This window comes from Sus scrofa, chromosome 13 (genome assembly GCF_000003025.6).
Source record: "Sus scrofa isolate TJ Tabasco breed Duroc chromosome 13, Sscrofa11.1, whole genome shotgun sequence".
NCBI lineage: Eukaryota > Metazoa > Chordata > Mammalia > Artiodactyla > Suidae > Sus > Sus scrofa.
Window position 1 is genome coordinate 121,646,775 of NC_010455.5, and position 13,706 is coordinate 121,660,480.

General features: G+C 38.9%; 1 protein-coding gene across 17 annotated transcripts in view; it reads left to right on the forward strand.

Moving 5' to 3' along the window:
- The window catches only part of YEATS2 (YEATS domain containing 2), a 108,309-nt gene that overhangs the window by 8,952 nt on the left and 85,651 nt on the right, over positions 1–13,706 (forward strand). For all 17 annotated transcript variants that reach the window (XM_021069912.1, XM_021069914.1, XM_003132559.6 and 14 more), the window contains exon 2: positions 10,279–10,396. In XM_021069912.1, coding sequence (XP_020925571.1) covers positions 10,297–10,396 — 100 coding nt within the window. In that variant the 5' untranslated portion in view covers positions 10,279–10,296. The remainder of the gene's footprint in view (positions 1–10,278; positions 10,397–13,706) is intronic.

A 13,706-nucleotide genomic window follows, 5' to 3' on the forward strand; every position in this document is an offset into this window, starting at 1 on the left:
CATGTACATGATTGGAAAATTCAAACATTGTATTCAGGAATAAAGTGAAAAGCAAAACCACTACCCAGAGGCAACTATTGTTAGTTGTTTTTGATCCTTTCTTCCAGAAAAACCTACAAAGGCATCTACAGCTTTTTTTTGTTCTTGTCTCTCTTCTCTCTCCCCTAGTTGATATGGGAAGAATAAAAGTACACCTACCAGGAGTTACCTTTGTGGCGCAGTGGAAACGAATCCATGAGTTTGCTGGTTTGATTCCTTGCCCTTGCTCAGTTGGTTAAGGATCCGGTGTTGCCGTGAGTTGTGGTGTATGTCACAGACGCTTCTTGAATCGGTGTTGCTGTGGCTGTGGTGTAGGCTGACATCTGTAGCCTGGGAACCTCCACATGCCACAGGTGCAGCCCTAAAAAGCAAAAAGAAAAAAAAAAAAGGTACACATACCATTCTGCACATTGGATTCTTTCACTTTACAGTTTATTTTAGAGGTATTTCCATATCAACACTTTTTTTTTTCCCCCCATCAATTTGCCATTTCTTGGGCTGCTCTCATGGCATATGGAGGTTCCCAGGCTAGGGGTCTAATCGGAGCTGTAGCCACCAGCCTATGCTAGAGCCACAGCAACTCTGGATCCGAGCCAAGTCTTCGACCTACACCACAGCTCATGGCAACGCCAGATCCTTTACCCACTGAGCAAGGCCAAGGACCGAACCCGCAACTTCATGGTTCCTAGTTGGATTCGTTAACCACTGCGCCATGATGGGAACTCCAACACATTTTTTAAATGGCTGCGTAACACAACAGCCGGTTTTGCTGTAAGAAAACTCAAAATTGTTCACATGCAATTGATATATTGAGCTTTTTGAGTATAACATGAATTTCACATTTGCTTGTGTATGATGTCATCTACATCAAATGCTAGGTGAATACAGAAAACTTCGCCCTGCTAAATTGAGTCACAGACGAAATACGCAAGCCACCCGCAGGCATACACCTCAGACATCCTCTGGTAACTTCAGTTTACTGCTGTGTTATGAGCCACGCCCATCCACATCTGGTGTTAGTTTATTCTGTTGATTTCAGATTAGCTTCCTACGACTTTTCTGTAATTCTGGAGCCGTAACATTTCAGTGCTCATTTCCACAAGCAAACTTGAAGTCTTTTTCAAGGTAAAGTGCTGTATTTATTGCAGCATTTATGTATTTCTGAACCATTTAATGTGTAAAGCTATGCTGCCATTTTTATTAGATTCCCTTTTTGTTAGATTCTTTTTTAAAAATGTCACAATAAAGTGTTATGCCTAAACTTAATTTTTCACATAAGCTTTTTGGTTTCTATTATGCAGTTTTATGTAGCATGGTGATTTTTAGGAATGCATATGTCATATTAGAGTGGAACTGATATATTCCACAGAATGAATGTACATAATTTCTTTATTTTTAAATTTGTATTTTTTTAAATTGTGAAATACCTCACATATACTTAAGAGCACATATAATAAGGAAATAAGTTTTAAAAAATAGTAATAATAAAGTAATGAATATCTAGCCACCACCCAACTTAAAAAATAGGAGATCACTTAATTTTGAACTTCTTTGTACTCTTCTCTGAGAACTGATCATTTTTATACCTTTTTTTTTTTTTTTTTCTTTTTTCTTTTTACGGCCGCACCTGCAGCACATGGAAGTTCCCAGACTAGGGGGCGAATCAGAGCTGCAGCTGCTGGCCTCCACCACAGCCACAGCAACTCAGGATCTGAGCCACATCTGCGACCTACACCACAGCTCATGGCAGTGCTGAATCCTTAACCCACCCAGTGGTGCCAGGGATCGAACCTGTGTCCTCATGGATACTAGTCTGGTTCACTACTGCTGAGCCACAATGGAAACTCTATTTTATACCTTTTTTTTTTTTTTGTCTTTTTAGACACCCCTTGGCATATGGAAGTTCCCAGGCTAGGGGGCTAATCAGAGCTACAGCTGCCGGCCTACACCACAGCCACAGCAACGCCACATCTGAGCCACATCTGCGACCTACACCACAGCTCATGGCAATGCCGAATCCTTAACCGACTGAGCAAGGCCAGGGATCAAACCCGAAACCTCATGGTTTCTAGTTGGATTCATTTAAGCTGCGCCATGACAGGAATTCTTACTTTATACTTTTTTGAATATCTGAGATATTTGATGAAAAAAATTAAATTTCAAAGTATTAACAATCCATGCCTCCCCCCTGCCCCCAACTGGTCTTCCTAATGTTGACTCCCTAGCTGACTGCCCTGCCTTCCTGCACTTGTATGCATAGCATGCACATGCATACTTGGAGAAGGATAATCTGTAAATAGATTTTAAGGTTAATATATACTGGGGTTGTTGTTATTTTTTATAATGGCTTTGTGGAGCTCTAATTCACATCCCATAAAATTCACTCTTTTGAAGTGTAAAACTCAGTTTCTTTTTTACGTATAGCTACAAAGTTGTGCAACCATCACCATATTTAATTTCAGAAATTTTTCATCAGGTAGATTTTTGTAAATAGGTAGATTTTCTAGATTAGGCAGTGTTGATCTAAAGAAAGACAAATTTAAGGTACTTTTCTTTCTTGAATTTCAGCTCCAGATAAAGATATGTGACTTATCCCCGTACGATTTATTGTCAGTTTGAAAGCTCCAGTGAAAAAATTCCTCATTCAGTGAAGTGTGGAGGATTTGGCTTGATTTATGTATTCTCAGTGACTTAAGCCCAAGAGTTTGACACAGTCTTGTTCTGGTCCAGTTCCTTCATTTCCTTGTCAACTTGAATTTGTAGACATTATGTTTGTTGTTTTTGCTGTTTTTCCTTTTTGCTTCTCTTGGAAAGGAAACTTTTATGCCTTCACAACTGAAACAACAAGATTGTCGTATGAGTCAGAACTATCACTTTAGATAATTCTAGTGATTTTTTTGTGTGTATGTCCAAAAATGGCTCCAAGGAAGTTACTGTAATGTTATATGGTCTTCCTTATGTCAACTTAAGAAAATTTTTCCATAAATATCTCAAAACCCATAAACATCCTAGATAGCTCAGTCTGCCCAGAAAAAGTATGCTTAAGTGGTGTAACCTAAGGGTAAAACCTGTTTAAGGCCACTTCTTCAGTTGTCACACTAATGGATGGAAGCAGGGTGCAGATAATTTTAGAATAGCTGTTTGATCCTCAGTGCTTTTTCTTGTTCCTTTGTAAGATTGGAGACAGTACTGTCCTGAATGGATCCTCGAACAGAACTTAGTATAGTAACATCTTTGACCTTAAGCAGTTTTATTTATAATAAGAAAGTAGCAGTTTTTGACCTGGAATAATGTAATACTTCAATAATGCAACAGTTTTTTTGAGCTCAGCTGTCTAGCTGTTCCTATGCTGCTCAGCTCTTCACATGTCACATTGGGGGTGGCAAAATCAATTGAGTGGTTCACGTCAGTTTGATGCGAAACCTCTGTCAGCTTACCACTGTTCTGGTCCATTGTAAAATTGTGGTTGTTTTTATTTAAAGGACCTTCTTTCTTCCATACCAGATGAGTTGAAGAAACAGTGATTATGTTGGCCAACAAATGACAGTAGTTCCCCTTTCCCCATGGTTTTCCTATCCAGAGTTTTGCTTTCCATGGTTTCAGTTACCCACCATCAGCCACGGTATGAAAAGATGAAATGGGAAATTCCAGAAATAAGTTTTAGATTGTTCACCATTCTGAGCTAGCGTGATGAAATTTCGTGGCATCCTTGTTCTGTCCCAGCTGGGATGTGAATCATCCCTTTAGCCAGTGTACCTTTCCCGTTAGTTACTTAGTAGCTGGTTCAGTTATCACATTAGTTGTGGAGGTTCAAGTTGCCCTTATTTTACTTAATGATGGTTCCAAAGTGCAAGAGTAGTGATGCTGGCAGTTCAGATCCGTCAAAGAGAATCCGTTAAGTGCTCGCTTTTGGTGAAACGGTGAAAGTCAATAAAAAATGAAAAAAAATTCTCCACTGAGATTGCTAAGACTTCTGGTAAGAATGAATCTTCCATCTGTGAAATCGTGAAGAAGGAAAAAGAAATTCATACTAGTTTTGTTGTCACACCTCATATTGCAAAAGTTATGGCTACAATGTGTGAGGATTACCTAGGTAAGATAGAAAAGGCATCAAATTTTGGGTGGAAGACATGAACAGAAAACAGGGGCCAGTACTGTCTTCTGTTTCAGACATACACTGCAGGTCTTGGAACATATCCCCACAGATAAGGGGGGCTACCCAAGTGGTTTTGTGTATAAGACCTAGCTTAGAATAACTAGGATAGAGTTTTTGTCAGTACTAACTTAAATGAAAATCAGAGCAGAATCTTCTCCCTTTTAAGGTTTCCCTTTAATCCTGAGTATTTCCCTACTATAATAGGCTACTTCAGGTTGCTTGTATTATGAAAAACAAACATACTTTTAAGAAAGAAAATTTTTTTTTTTGTCTTTTGCTATTTTGGCCGTCCTCGCATATGGAGTTCCAGCTAGTCGAATCGAGCTGTAGCACTGCCTACGCCAGAGCCACAGCAACGCGGATCCGACCGCGTCTGCAACCTACACCACAGCTCACGCAACGCCGATCGTCAACCCACTGAGCAAGCCAACCGAACCCAACCTCATGTTCCTGTCGATCGTAACCACTGCCACGATGGAACTAAAAAGAAAATTTTTACTTAGCTGTGGGAGATGACAGTTCTATGAGTAATCTTCAAATAGAGGAAAAAATTTAAGTTGACATTGAAATATACATTTTGATTCTTTTGAAAGAACTTTATGCCTAATGATTTTTGTCAGTATAATATAAAATAGATATTTTTCTTACCATGCACATTGAGCAGTCTTTGGGAAGTCTGGATAGTGTTGGTGTAAAGCCGCTGCTGTTTTTACTTTGCAAAATGTATCATGCAAATGAATCATGTTTATTTGAACTACTGAAAGTCAATTACATTAATACATCCCTAAATGTCCAGTGTTAGACATATGCAGTGCAAATCACCTTGCTCTGGATCTCCCCAATACTTGATTTATTGCTGATATTTCACCATTTCACCTAAAGCAGTAAAAATCTTGCAGTCATGGTGCACTATTCTTTTAATGCCCTGCTAGATTGGATTTGTATCTGCATACATTCACAATTGAAAATTGGTCTTTGGTTTTCTGAGGAAGCCTTTTGACCAAATCTCCATAGTTTTAGAAATATTGTATCCTTCCTTTTGGTAGTTTTTAAATAGTCTGTCATTTTAGTTTCCTTCTTTCATATCATAGTTTTTGTTAATTTCATATTTAATTTTATTAAAATCAGAGACTATGGCTGTAGTATTTCCTAATTTTGCAATAATTGAGACTCCTTGTATAACTTATATGGCTTAATTGTAACGAATTTTTACAGATATTTCATATGGGTTATTCTTTGTTGGGTTCAGAGTGGTATGTATGTATCTGTTAAATCTGGCTTGTAAATGGCATCATCCTTTTGAGGAGCTATGTTCACATTCTCCTGTTATTGTTCTTTTTCTTAAATTCTCCTTGTATTTCTGGTTTTGTAGGTTTTAACGTGATGTAGTTTGTTGTATAGTTTATGACTTTGCAATAGTGTCTTTTAATAGTAACAATCTCTTTTTTTATTCTTTATTTTTATTTTTTAAGGCTGCAGCCATGGCCTATGGAAGTTCCCAGGCTAGGGATAGAATTGGAGTTGCAGCTGCTAGCCTACACCACAGCCAAGGCAATGCCAGAACCGAGCCACATCTGCTTGCAGCTTGTTGGCAACACTGGATCCGTATTTCACTTAGTGAGGTCAGGGATTGAACCAACATCCTCATGGATACTAGCTGTGTTCTTAACCCACTGAGCCATAATGGGAACTCCCAACATGATCTTTTTTGTGTTAATTGTTTGTTCCTTAAATTATTTTCTGTTATTAATCTTGGTATGTCTGCTACCTTTTTGTTTGCATTGTCTGTGTATAATAACTTTGCACATTCCTTTATTTTATTTTATTTTTTGTCTTTTTAGGGCTGCACCTATGGCATATGGAAGTTCCCAGGCTAGGGGTCGAATTGGAGCTGCAGCTGCTGGCATGTGCTACCGCCACAGCAACACTGGACCCAAGTCACGTTTGTGTCCTGCGCTATAGCTTATGGCAACGCCTGATCTCTAACCCACTCAGTGAGGCCAGGGATCGGACCCATGTCCTCATGGATACTAGTAGGGTTCATTAACCACTGAGCCTCGATGGGTTCATTTATTTTAAACATTTAGGTATAATACCTGTGAAGGTATAGCAGTAGCAACAAATAGACTTGTAAGTTATATAGAAAGAGCAAAGAAAGCTGGTAGTTATGTTCCCTGTGGGTATTTATATTTTGGCATGTATTTTAGTTATCCATTCATTTATTTATTCAGAAAATAATTTGTTGAGAGCTTCTAGGAACTTTGCAGAGGGAGTATGGGGAGAGCTCTTTGGTGTGATCAGGGAATGCCTTCTCTGATAAGGCAGGCATTTGAGCTGGGGTCTGGTAAAGCCAACCTGAGGGACAAGCCTTCCAGGCAGAAATCCAGAAACTAAGGAGAGATTGAGGTGTATTTGAAGAATAGAAAGAAAACCAGTGTGTGTGGGTCTTAATGATTAAAGATAGAGAAGCAGGCAGGGCCCAATTCATGTAACATCTTATAGGTCATGTTAAGGAGTGTGACTTTATTCGAAGTGTTATGGTAAACCATTGGAAGATTTCAGGCAGGGGAGGGCATATTTAGGTATGTTTGTTTAGTCCTTTCCTGAGCCAAGGTATAGTTTACATACAGTGCAATAGATTCTTTTTTTTTTTGCTTTTTAGGGTCACACCCACGGCATATGGAGGTTCCCAGACTGGGGATTGAATTGGAATTGTAGCTGCCCACCTACGCCACAGCAACAATGGGATCCGAGCTGTGTCTGAGACCTACACTACAGCTCACGGCAACGCCGGATCCTTAACCCACTGAGCAAGGCCAGGGATGGAACCCACAACCTTACGGTTCCTATTCGGATTCATTTCCGTTGCGCCACAATGGGAATATGTAAATACACAGATTTTTGAGTGTACAGTTGGATTGAGTTTTTAACAATTGCATATACCCAAGTAACCCACACCTTTATTAAGATATAAAATATTTCTGTCACCCCAGAAATATTCTTTATTCCTCTTCTCAGTCATTACCTACCACTGGCACTTCACCTCCTCTCTTTTCTTTCACCATAGATTAACTCATGTGTTCCTGAACTTCTTATAAATAGTCATTCAGTATGTGCTCTTATTATGGTTCTGGCTTCTTTTACTTACCATAATGATTTTGAGATTGATTCCTCTTGTTGATTGGATCAGGAGTTCATTGGGTGTACTACAATTTGTTTACTCATTCTCCTGTTTTGTTTTTTTGTAAGCATTTTTGAAATGTATTTCTCTAATAGAGGAGAATGGATTCTGTCACTCGGATGTTTAATAAAGGAGCACTAGTGTTCTTCTTTACAAAAGGGAAAATATTTTGTTTGAAATGAAAAATATAGAAAGGACACGGCTGAAGGATGATAAAATAATTAACATCTTAGGAACATCTGTCTGTGTGGAGGCAAGTGGAAAATGATTATGCTGCACCTCCCATCACCCCCTTTTTGTTTTGTCTTTTGTGTTTTTAGGGCCGCACCCATGGCATATGGATTTTCCCAGGCTAGGGTTAAATCAGAGCTGTAGCCACCAGCCTACGCCACAGCCAAAGCAACTCAGGATCCAGCTGCATCTGTGACCTACACCACAGCTCACAGCAACGCCGGATCCTTAACCCACTGAGCGAGGCCAGGGATCGAACCCACGTTGTCATGGATGCTAGTCAGTTTTGTCAACCACTGAGCCACAGCGGGACTCCAGAAGAAAGGCTTCCCTGACCAGGAATCAAACCTGGGCTGTGGTGGTGAGAGTGCCAAATCCTAATCACTAGACCACCAGGGAGGGTCCCCCCTCTTAAATCAGATAGAAAAAGTCATTTTGTTTTGTTTTGTTTTTTGTCTTTTTGCTATTTCTTGGGCCGTTCCCGAGGCATATGGAAGTTCCCAGGCTAGAGGTTGAATCGGAGCTGTAGCCGCCAGTCTACACCAGAGCCACAGCAACGCTGGATCCGAGCCGCGTCTGCAACCTACACCAGAGCTCATGGCAATGCCGGATCGATAGCCCACTGAGCAAGGGCAGGGATCGAACCCGCAACCTCATGGTTCCTAGTCGGATTCATTAACCACTGTGCCACTGACGGGAACAGAAAAAGTCATTTTGAATGAAAGCACGAAATTCAGTGGTTCTGATGAGATTCAAATGCTGTGAGGTTCGTAGGATTTTCTATTTTCTATTGTGGAGATAGCTCAGCCAGGTTCCAAGAACCTTACTTATCAGAGTGTATTCCTTCTCCCAAGAGTTAGCCATATCCTGTTTTTGTTTTTGTTTTGCTTTTTAGGACAGCACTTGCAACATATGGAAGTTCCCAGGCTAGGGTTCGAATGGGAACTGCAGCTCCTGGCCTGCACCACAGCCACAGCAATGCAGGATCCGAGCCTTGTCTGTGACCTGTGCACCACAGCTCACGGCAATGCCAGATCCTCAACCCACTGAGCAAGGCCAGGGATCAAACCTGGATCCTCATGGATACTATTTGGGTTTCTTACTTCTGAGCCATGCCAGGAACTCCCAGCTATATCTTGTATGATGTGGTGTTTGCAAGACAGTGTTCTAGGAGTAGGTTCTAGACCCCTAGCCTGGAAACCTCCGTAAGCCGCGGGAGCAGCCCTAGAAAAGGCAAAAAGACCAAAAAAAACAACCAAAAAAACAAATTGAGGCATTCTCTAAGTGTAAAATGCATACCATACTTAATATAACAATAAGAATGTAAATTATCTTATTGCTAATTTGTTTATATTGATTATATCTTTGGAATGATAATATTTTGGGTATATTGGTTAAAATACATTATTACAATTAGTTTCACCCATTTCTTTTTCCTTTTTTTGCTTTTTAAGGCCGTACCTGTGACATGTGAAAGTTCCCAGGCTAGGGGTTGAATAGAAGCTGCATCTGCCAGCCTGTGCCACAGCTACAGCAATGTGGGATTGGAGCTGTGTCTGTGACCTTCACCACAGCTCACGGCAGCACTGGATCCTTAACCCACTGAGTGAGTCCAGGGATCTACCCACATCCGCATGGATACTAGTTCAGTTTGTTGCCCCTGAGCCGCATGAGAACTCCCCTTTTTCCTTTTTTTAATGTGACTACTAGAAAATTTTTAATTCCATTTATGGCTCACATTATGTTTCTATTGGACAGTGTTATCTGGATCGCATTTCCTAAGCTGACTCGTGAAATATTAATAATTGCTCAATGAAGCACCATTTGGAAGAGGAACAGTGTCCAGTGGAACTTTTTGCAGCAATAGAGTATTTTGTATCTTTGCTGTCCAATTTAGTAGCTACTAGCAACTGATGGCTATTGAGCACCTGAACTGTGGCTGGTGTTCTGAAATGTTGGGAAAGGAACTGAATTTTTAATTTTGTTTAATTTTAGTTTGAAAAAGTAGCCGCTGGCAGATAGTGGCTAATGTATTGGGACAGTGCAGATCTAAAATTTATGGGATAGTTTATTCAAAGACTTGTATACCTAGGCCTTGTTTACCATATTGCAAACTTGTTAGTTTAATATAAGTCTATATGGTTTGTGTTTATTATGAATAATAGTAAATGAACAGTAGCAATATTTATTAAGTACCTTTTTATAGCATGTGTTACGTAATATGTAAGTACCAGAGAGAGAATTTGTATAATGAATTATTTGAGATATATTGCTGATATTCTGTAATAAATTTGATGCATTGTGAATTCCAGGATACTGTGTAGGCTTACTATGTTTTCATCAAAATCTGGTTTTGTTCCTTTCCTTATGAGAGTCCTTCTGTGAAAGCCCGGTTCCTTTTGGAAAGTCTGAACAGCATGCTGCCTTGTTAAAGGATTTACTCTTGCAAGGGAAACCCATGCTTTGTAAACAGATGATGATGATTCTTTTTTTTTTTCAGTAAACTTTTGAAGTTAGTTATGCTTTTGGCTTTAAAGGAATATGTACATATATACACAGACTAGAAGTATCACTACTATGTAATATTTACTCCCTTTGTATGAGTGTACATATATATATATAAGTATTACTGTCAAGCAGTGTTATTTATTAATGTATTATTGCTTCACAGTGAAGAACGAATGTCATCATGTCTGGAATCAAGCGAACTGTTAAAGAAACTGATCCCGATTATGAGGATGTATCTGTGGCCCTTCCAAATAAGCGGCATAAAGCAATTGAGAATTCAGGTAAAAATTCACCTGCCTTAGGAAATTATTTCTTTGTTGACGTATGCCTCCCTATAAGATTTATAGGGAGTAAAATGAAGTGCATTTCCACTGTTGTGTACGTTTGGAAATTTGTGAGAGGGATTAGCTAAGTGCCCTGGTTAATAGTAATGTATCATGTATGGCATAAAGGGCAGAAACACGATCAGGTAGACTGTGAAAGCACCAGTCATGAGATAGGCCATAAGTTTTGGCTATCATTGTATGGTAGCTGCAATCCTAGAGTTTTAGTGATGTGTCTGTTACAGTGTGGTATTTTATAAGTCTCTTTGGACTGGAAATTCACATCTAATTCCAAGTAATAAAAACATTTTACTGCAACTTTTCTTCCCATTCAGTTATAATTTTATTTTTAAGACTGTGACACTTGCTTTCAATAACAAGCCAAATAAAAATGAAAATATATCATGAAACTTAAATTCATTATTCAAATGCATCACATAGCATATCTTTTTTTTTGTAATAAAAATAAGAACAGGAAAAACTGTTTTAGGAAACTTTATAATTTCAATTCAAATCTAACATAAGTTCCCAAATACTTAGCCAAAGCAGGGACAAATTTTTTTGTTACCGAGTGACAATTTGCCATTCTTCCTCTTGGTGTCTATTCTCTATCCAATCCCAAATCACATTTTTATTTTTCAGAATTTTTCTTAAAGTAGCTTTGATAGGATGTTTCCCTTTTCTTATGTGGTTTTATTATGTTTGTTTTTATTTTTCATTTTTCCATATAAGAGATAATTTTAATTGTTTCTTTCTGAGGAACTTATGATAAAACAGCCTTTAGTAATAATGGTCTCTGCCTTTTTTGGTTTTTTTTTTTTGTTTTTGTTTTTGTTTTTATTTTCCCACTGTACAGCAAGGGGGTCAGGTTATCCTTACATGTATACATTACAATTACAGTTTTTTCCCCCACCCTTTCTTCTGTTGCAACATGAGTATCTAGACATAGTTCTCAATGCTATTCAGCAGGATCTCCTTGTAAATCTATTCTAAGTTGTGTCTGATAAGCCCAAGCTCCCGATCCCTCCCACTCCCTCCCCCTCCCATCAGGCAACCACAAGTCTCTTCTCCAAGTCCATGATTTTCTCTTCTGAGGAGATGTTCATTTGTGCTGGATATTAGATTCCAGTTATAAGTGATATCATATGGTATTTGTCTTTGTCTTTCTGGCTCATTTCACTCAGTATGAGATTCTCTAGTTCCATCCATGTTGCTGCAAATGGCATGATGTCATCCTTTTTTATGGCTGAGTAGTATTCCATTGTGTATATATACCACCTCTTCCGAATCCAATCATCTGCTGATGGACATTTGGGTTGTTTCCATGTCCTGGCTATTGTGAATAGTGCTGCAATGAACATGTGGGTGCATGTGTCTCTTTTAAGTAGAGTTTTGTCCGGATAGATGCCCAAGAGTGGGATTGCAGGGTCATATGGACGTTCTATGTATAGATTTTAAGGTATCTCCAAACTGTTCTCCATAGTGGCTGTACCAGTTTACATTCCCACCAGCAGTGCAGGAGGGTTCCCTTTTCTCCACAGCCCCTCCAGCACTTGCCATTTGTGGATTTATTAATGATGGCCATTCTGACTGGTGTGAGGTGGTATCTCATGGTAGTTTTGATTTGCATTTCTCTTATAATCAGCGATGTTGAGCATTTTTTCATGTGTTTGCTGGCCATCTGTATATCTTCTTTGGAGAAAAGTCTATTCAGGTCTTTTGCCCATTTTTCCATTGATTGATTGGTTTTTTTGCTGTTGAGTTGTATAAGTTGCTTATATATTCTAGAGATTAAGCCCTTGTTGGTGCATCATTTGAAACTGTTTTCTCCCATTCTGTAAGTTGTCTTTTTGTTTTCTTTTGGGTTTCCTTTGCTGTGCAAAAGCTTTTCAGTTTGATGAGGTCCCATGGGTTTATTTTTGCTCTAATTTCGATTGCTTTGGGAGACTGACCTGAGAAAATATCCATGATGTTGATGTCAGAGAGTGTTTTGCCTATGTTTTCTTCTAGGAGTTTGATGGTGTTCTGTCGTATATTTAAGTCTTTCAGCCATTTGGAGTTTATTTTTGTGCATGGTGTGAGGGTGTGTTCTAGTTTCATTGCTTTGCATGCAGCTGTCCAGGTTTCCCAGCAATGCTTGCTGAATAGACTTTCTTTTCCCATTTTATGTTCTTGCCTCCCTTGTCAAAGATTAATTGACCATAGGTGTCAGGGTTTATTTCCGGATTCTCTATTGTGTTCCATTGGTCTGTCTGTCTGTCTGTTTTGATACCAGTACCACACTGTTTTGATGACTGTGGCTTTGTAGTATTTCTTGAAGTCTGGGAGAGTTATGCCTCCTGCTTGGTTTTTGTTTCTCAGGATTGCTTTGGCGATGCTGAGTCTTTTGTGTTCCATATAAATGTTTGGATTGTTTGTTTAGTTCTGTGAAAAATATCATGGGTAATTTGATAGGGATTGCATTGAATCTGTAGATTGCTTTAGGTAGTATGGCTATTTTTACAATATTGATTTTCCCAATATGGAATATCTTTCCATTTCTTTACATCTTCTTTGATTTCTTTGATTAAAGTTTTATAGTTCTCGGCATATAGGTCCTTTACCTCCTTGGTCAGGTGTATTCCGAGGTATTTGATTTTGTGAGGTGCAATTTTAAAAGGTATCGTATTTTCGTATTCCTTTTCTAATGTTTCATTGCTGGTATACAGAAATGCAACTGACTTCTGAATGTTAATCTTATATCTTGCTACTTTGCTGAATTTATTGATCAGTTCAAGGAGTTTTGGGGTTGAGTCCTTCGGGTTTTCTAGGTATAGTATCATGTCATCTGCATACAGTGACAGTTTGATCTCTTCTCTTCCTATATGGATGCCTTTTATTTCTTTTGTTTGTCTAATTGCTGTGGCTAAGACTTCCAAAACTATGTTGAATAGCAGTGGTGAGAGTGGGCATCCCTGTCTTGTTCCAGATTTGAGTGAGAAGGCTTTCAGTTTTTCCCCATTGAGGATTGTATTTGCTGTGGGTTTATCATAAATGGCTTTGATGATATTCAGGAATGTTCCCTCTATACCCAGTTTGGCGAGGGTCTTGATCATGAATGGATGTTGAACTTTGTCAAATGCTTTTTCTGCGTCTATTGAGATGATCATATAATTTTTGACTTTTTTTTTGTTAATGTGGTGTATGATGCTGATTGATTTGCGTATGTTGAACCATCCTTGTGAACCTGGGATGAACCCAACCTGGTCATGGTGTATAATTTTTTTGG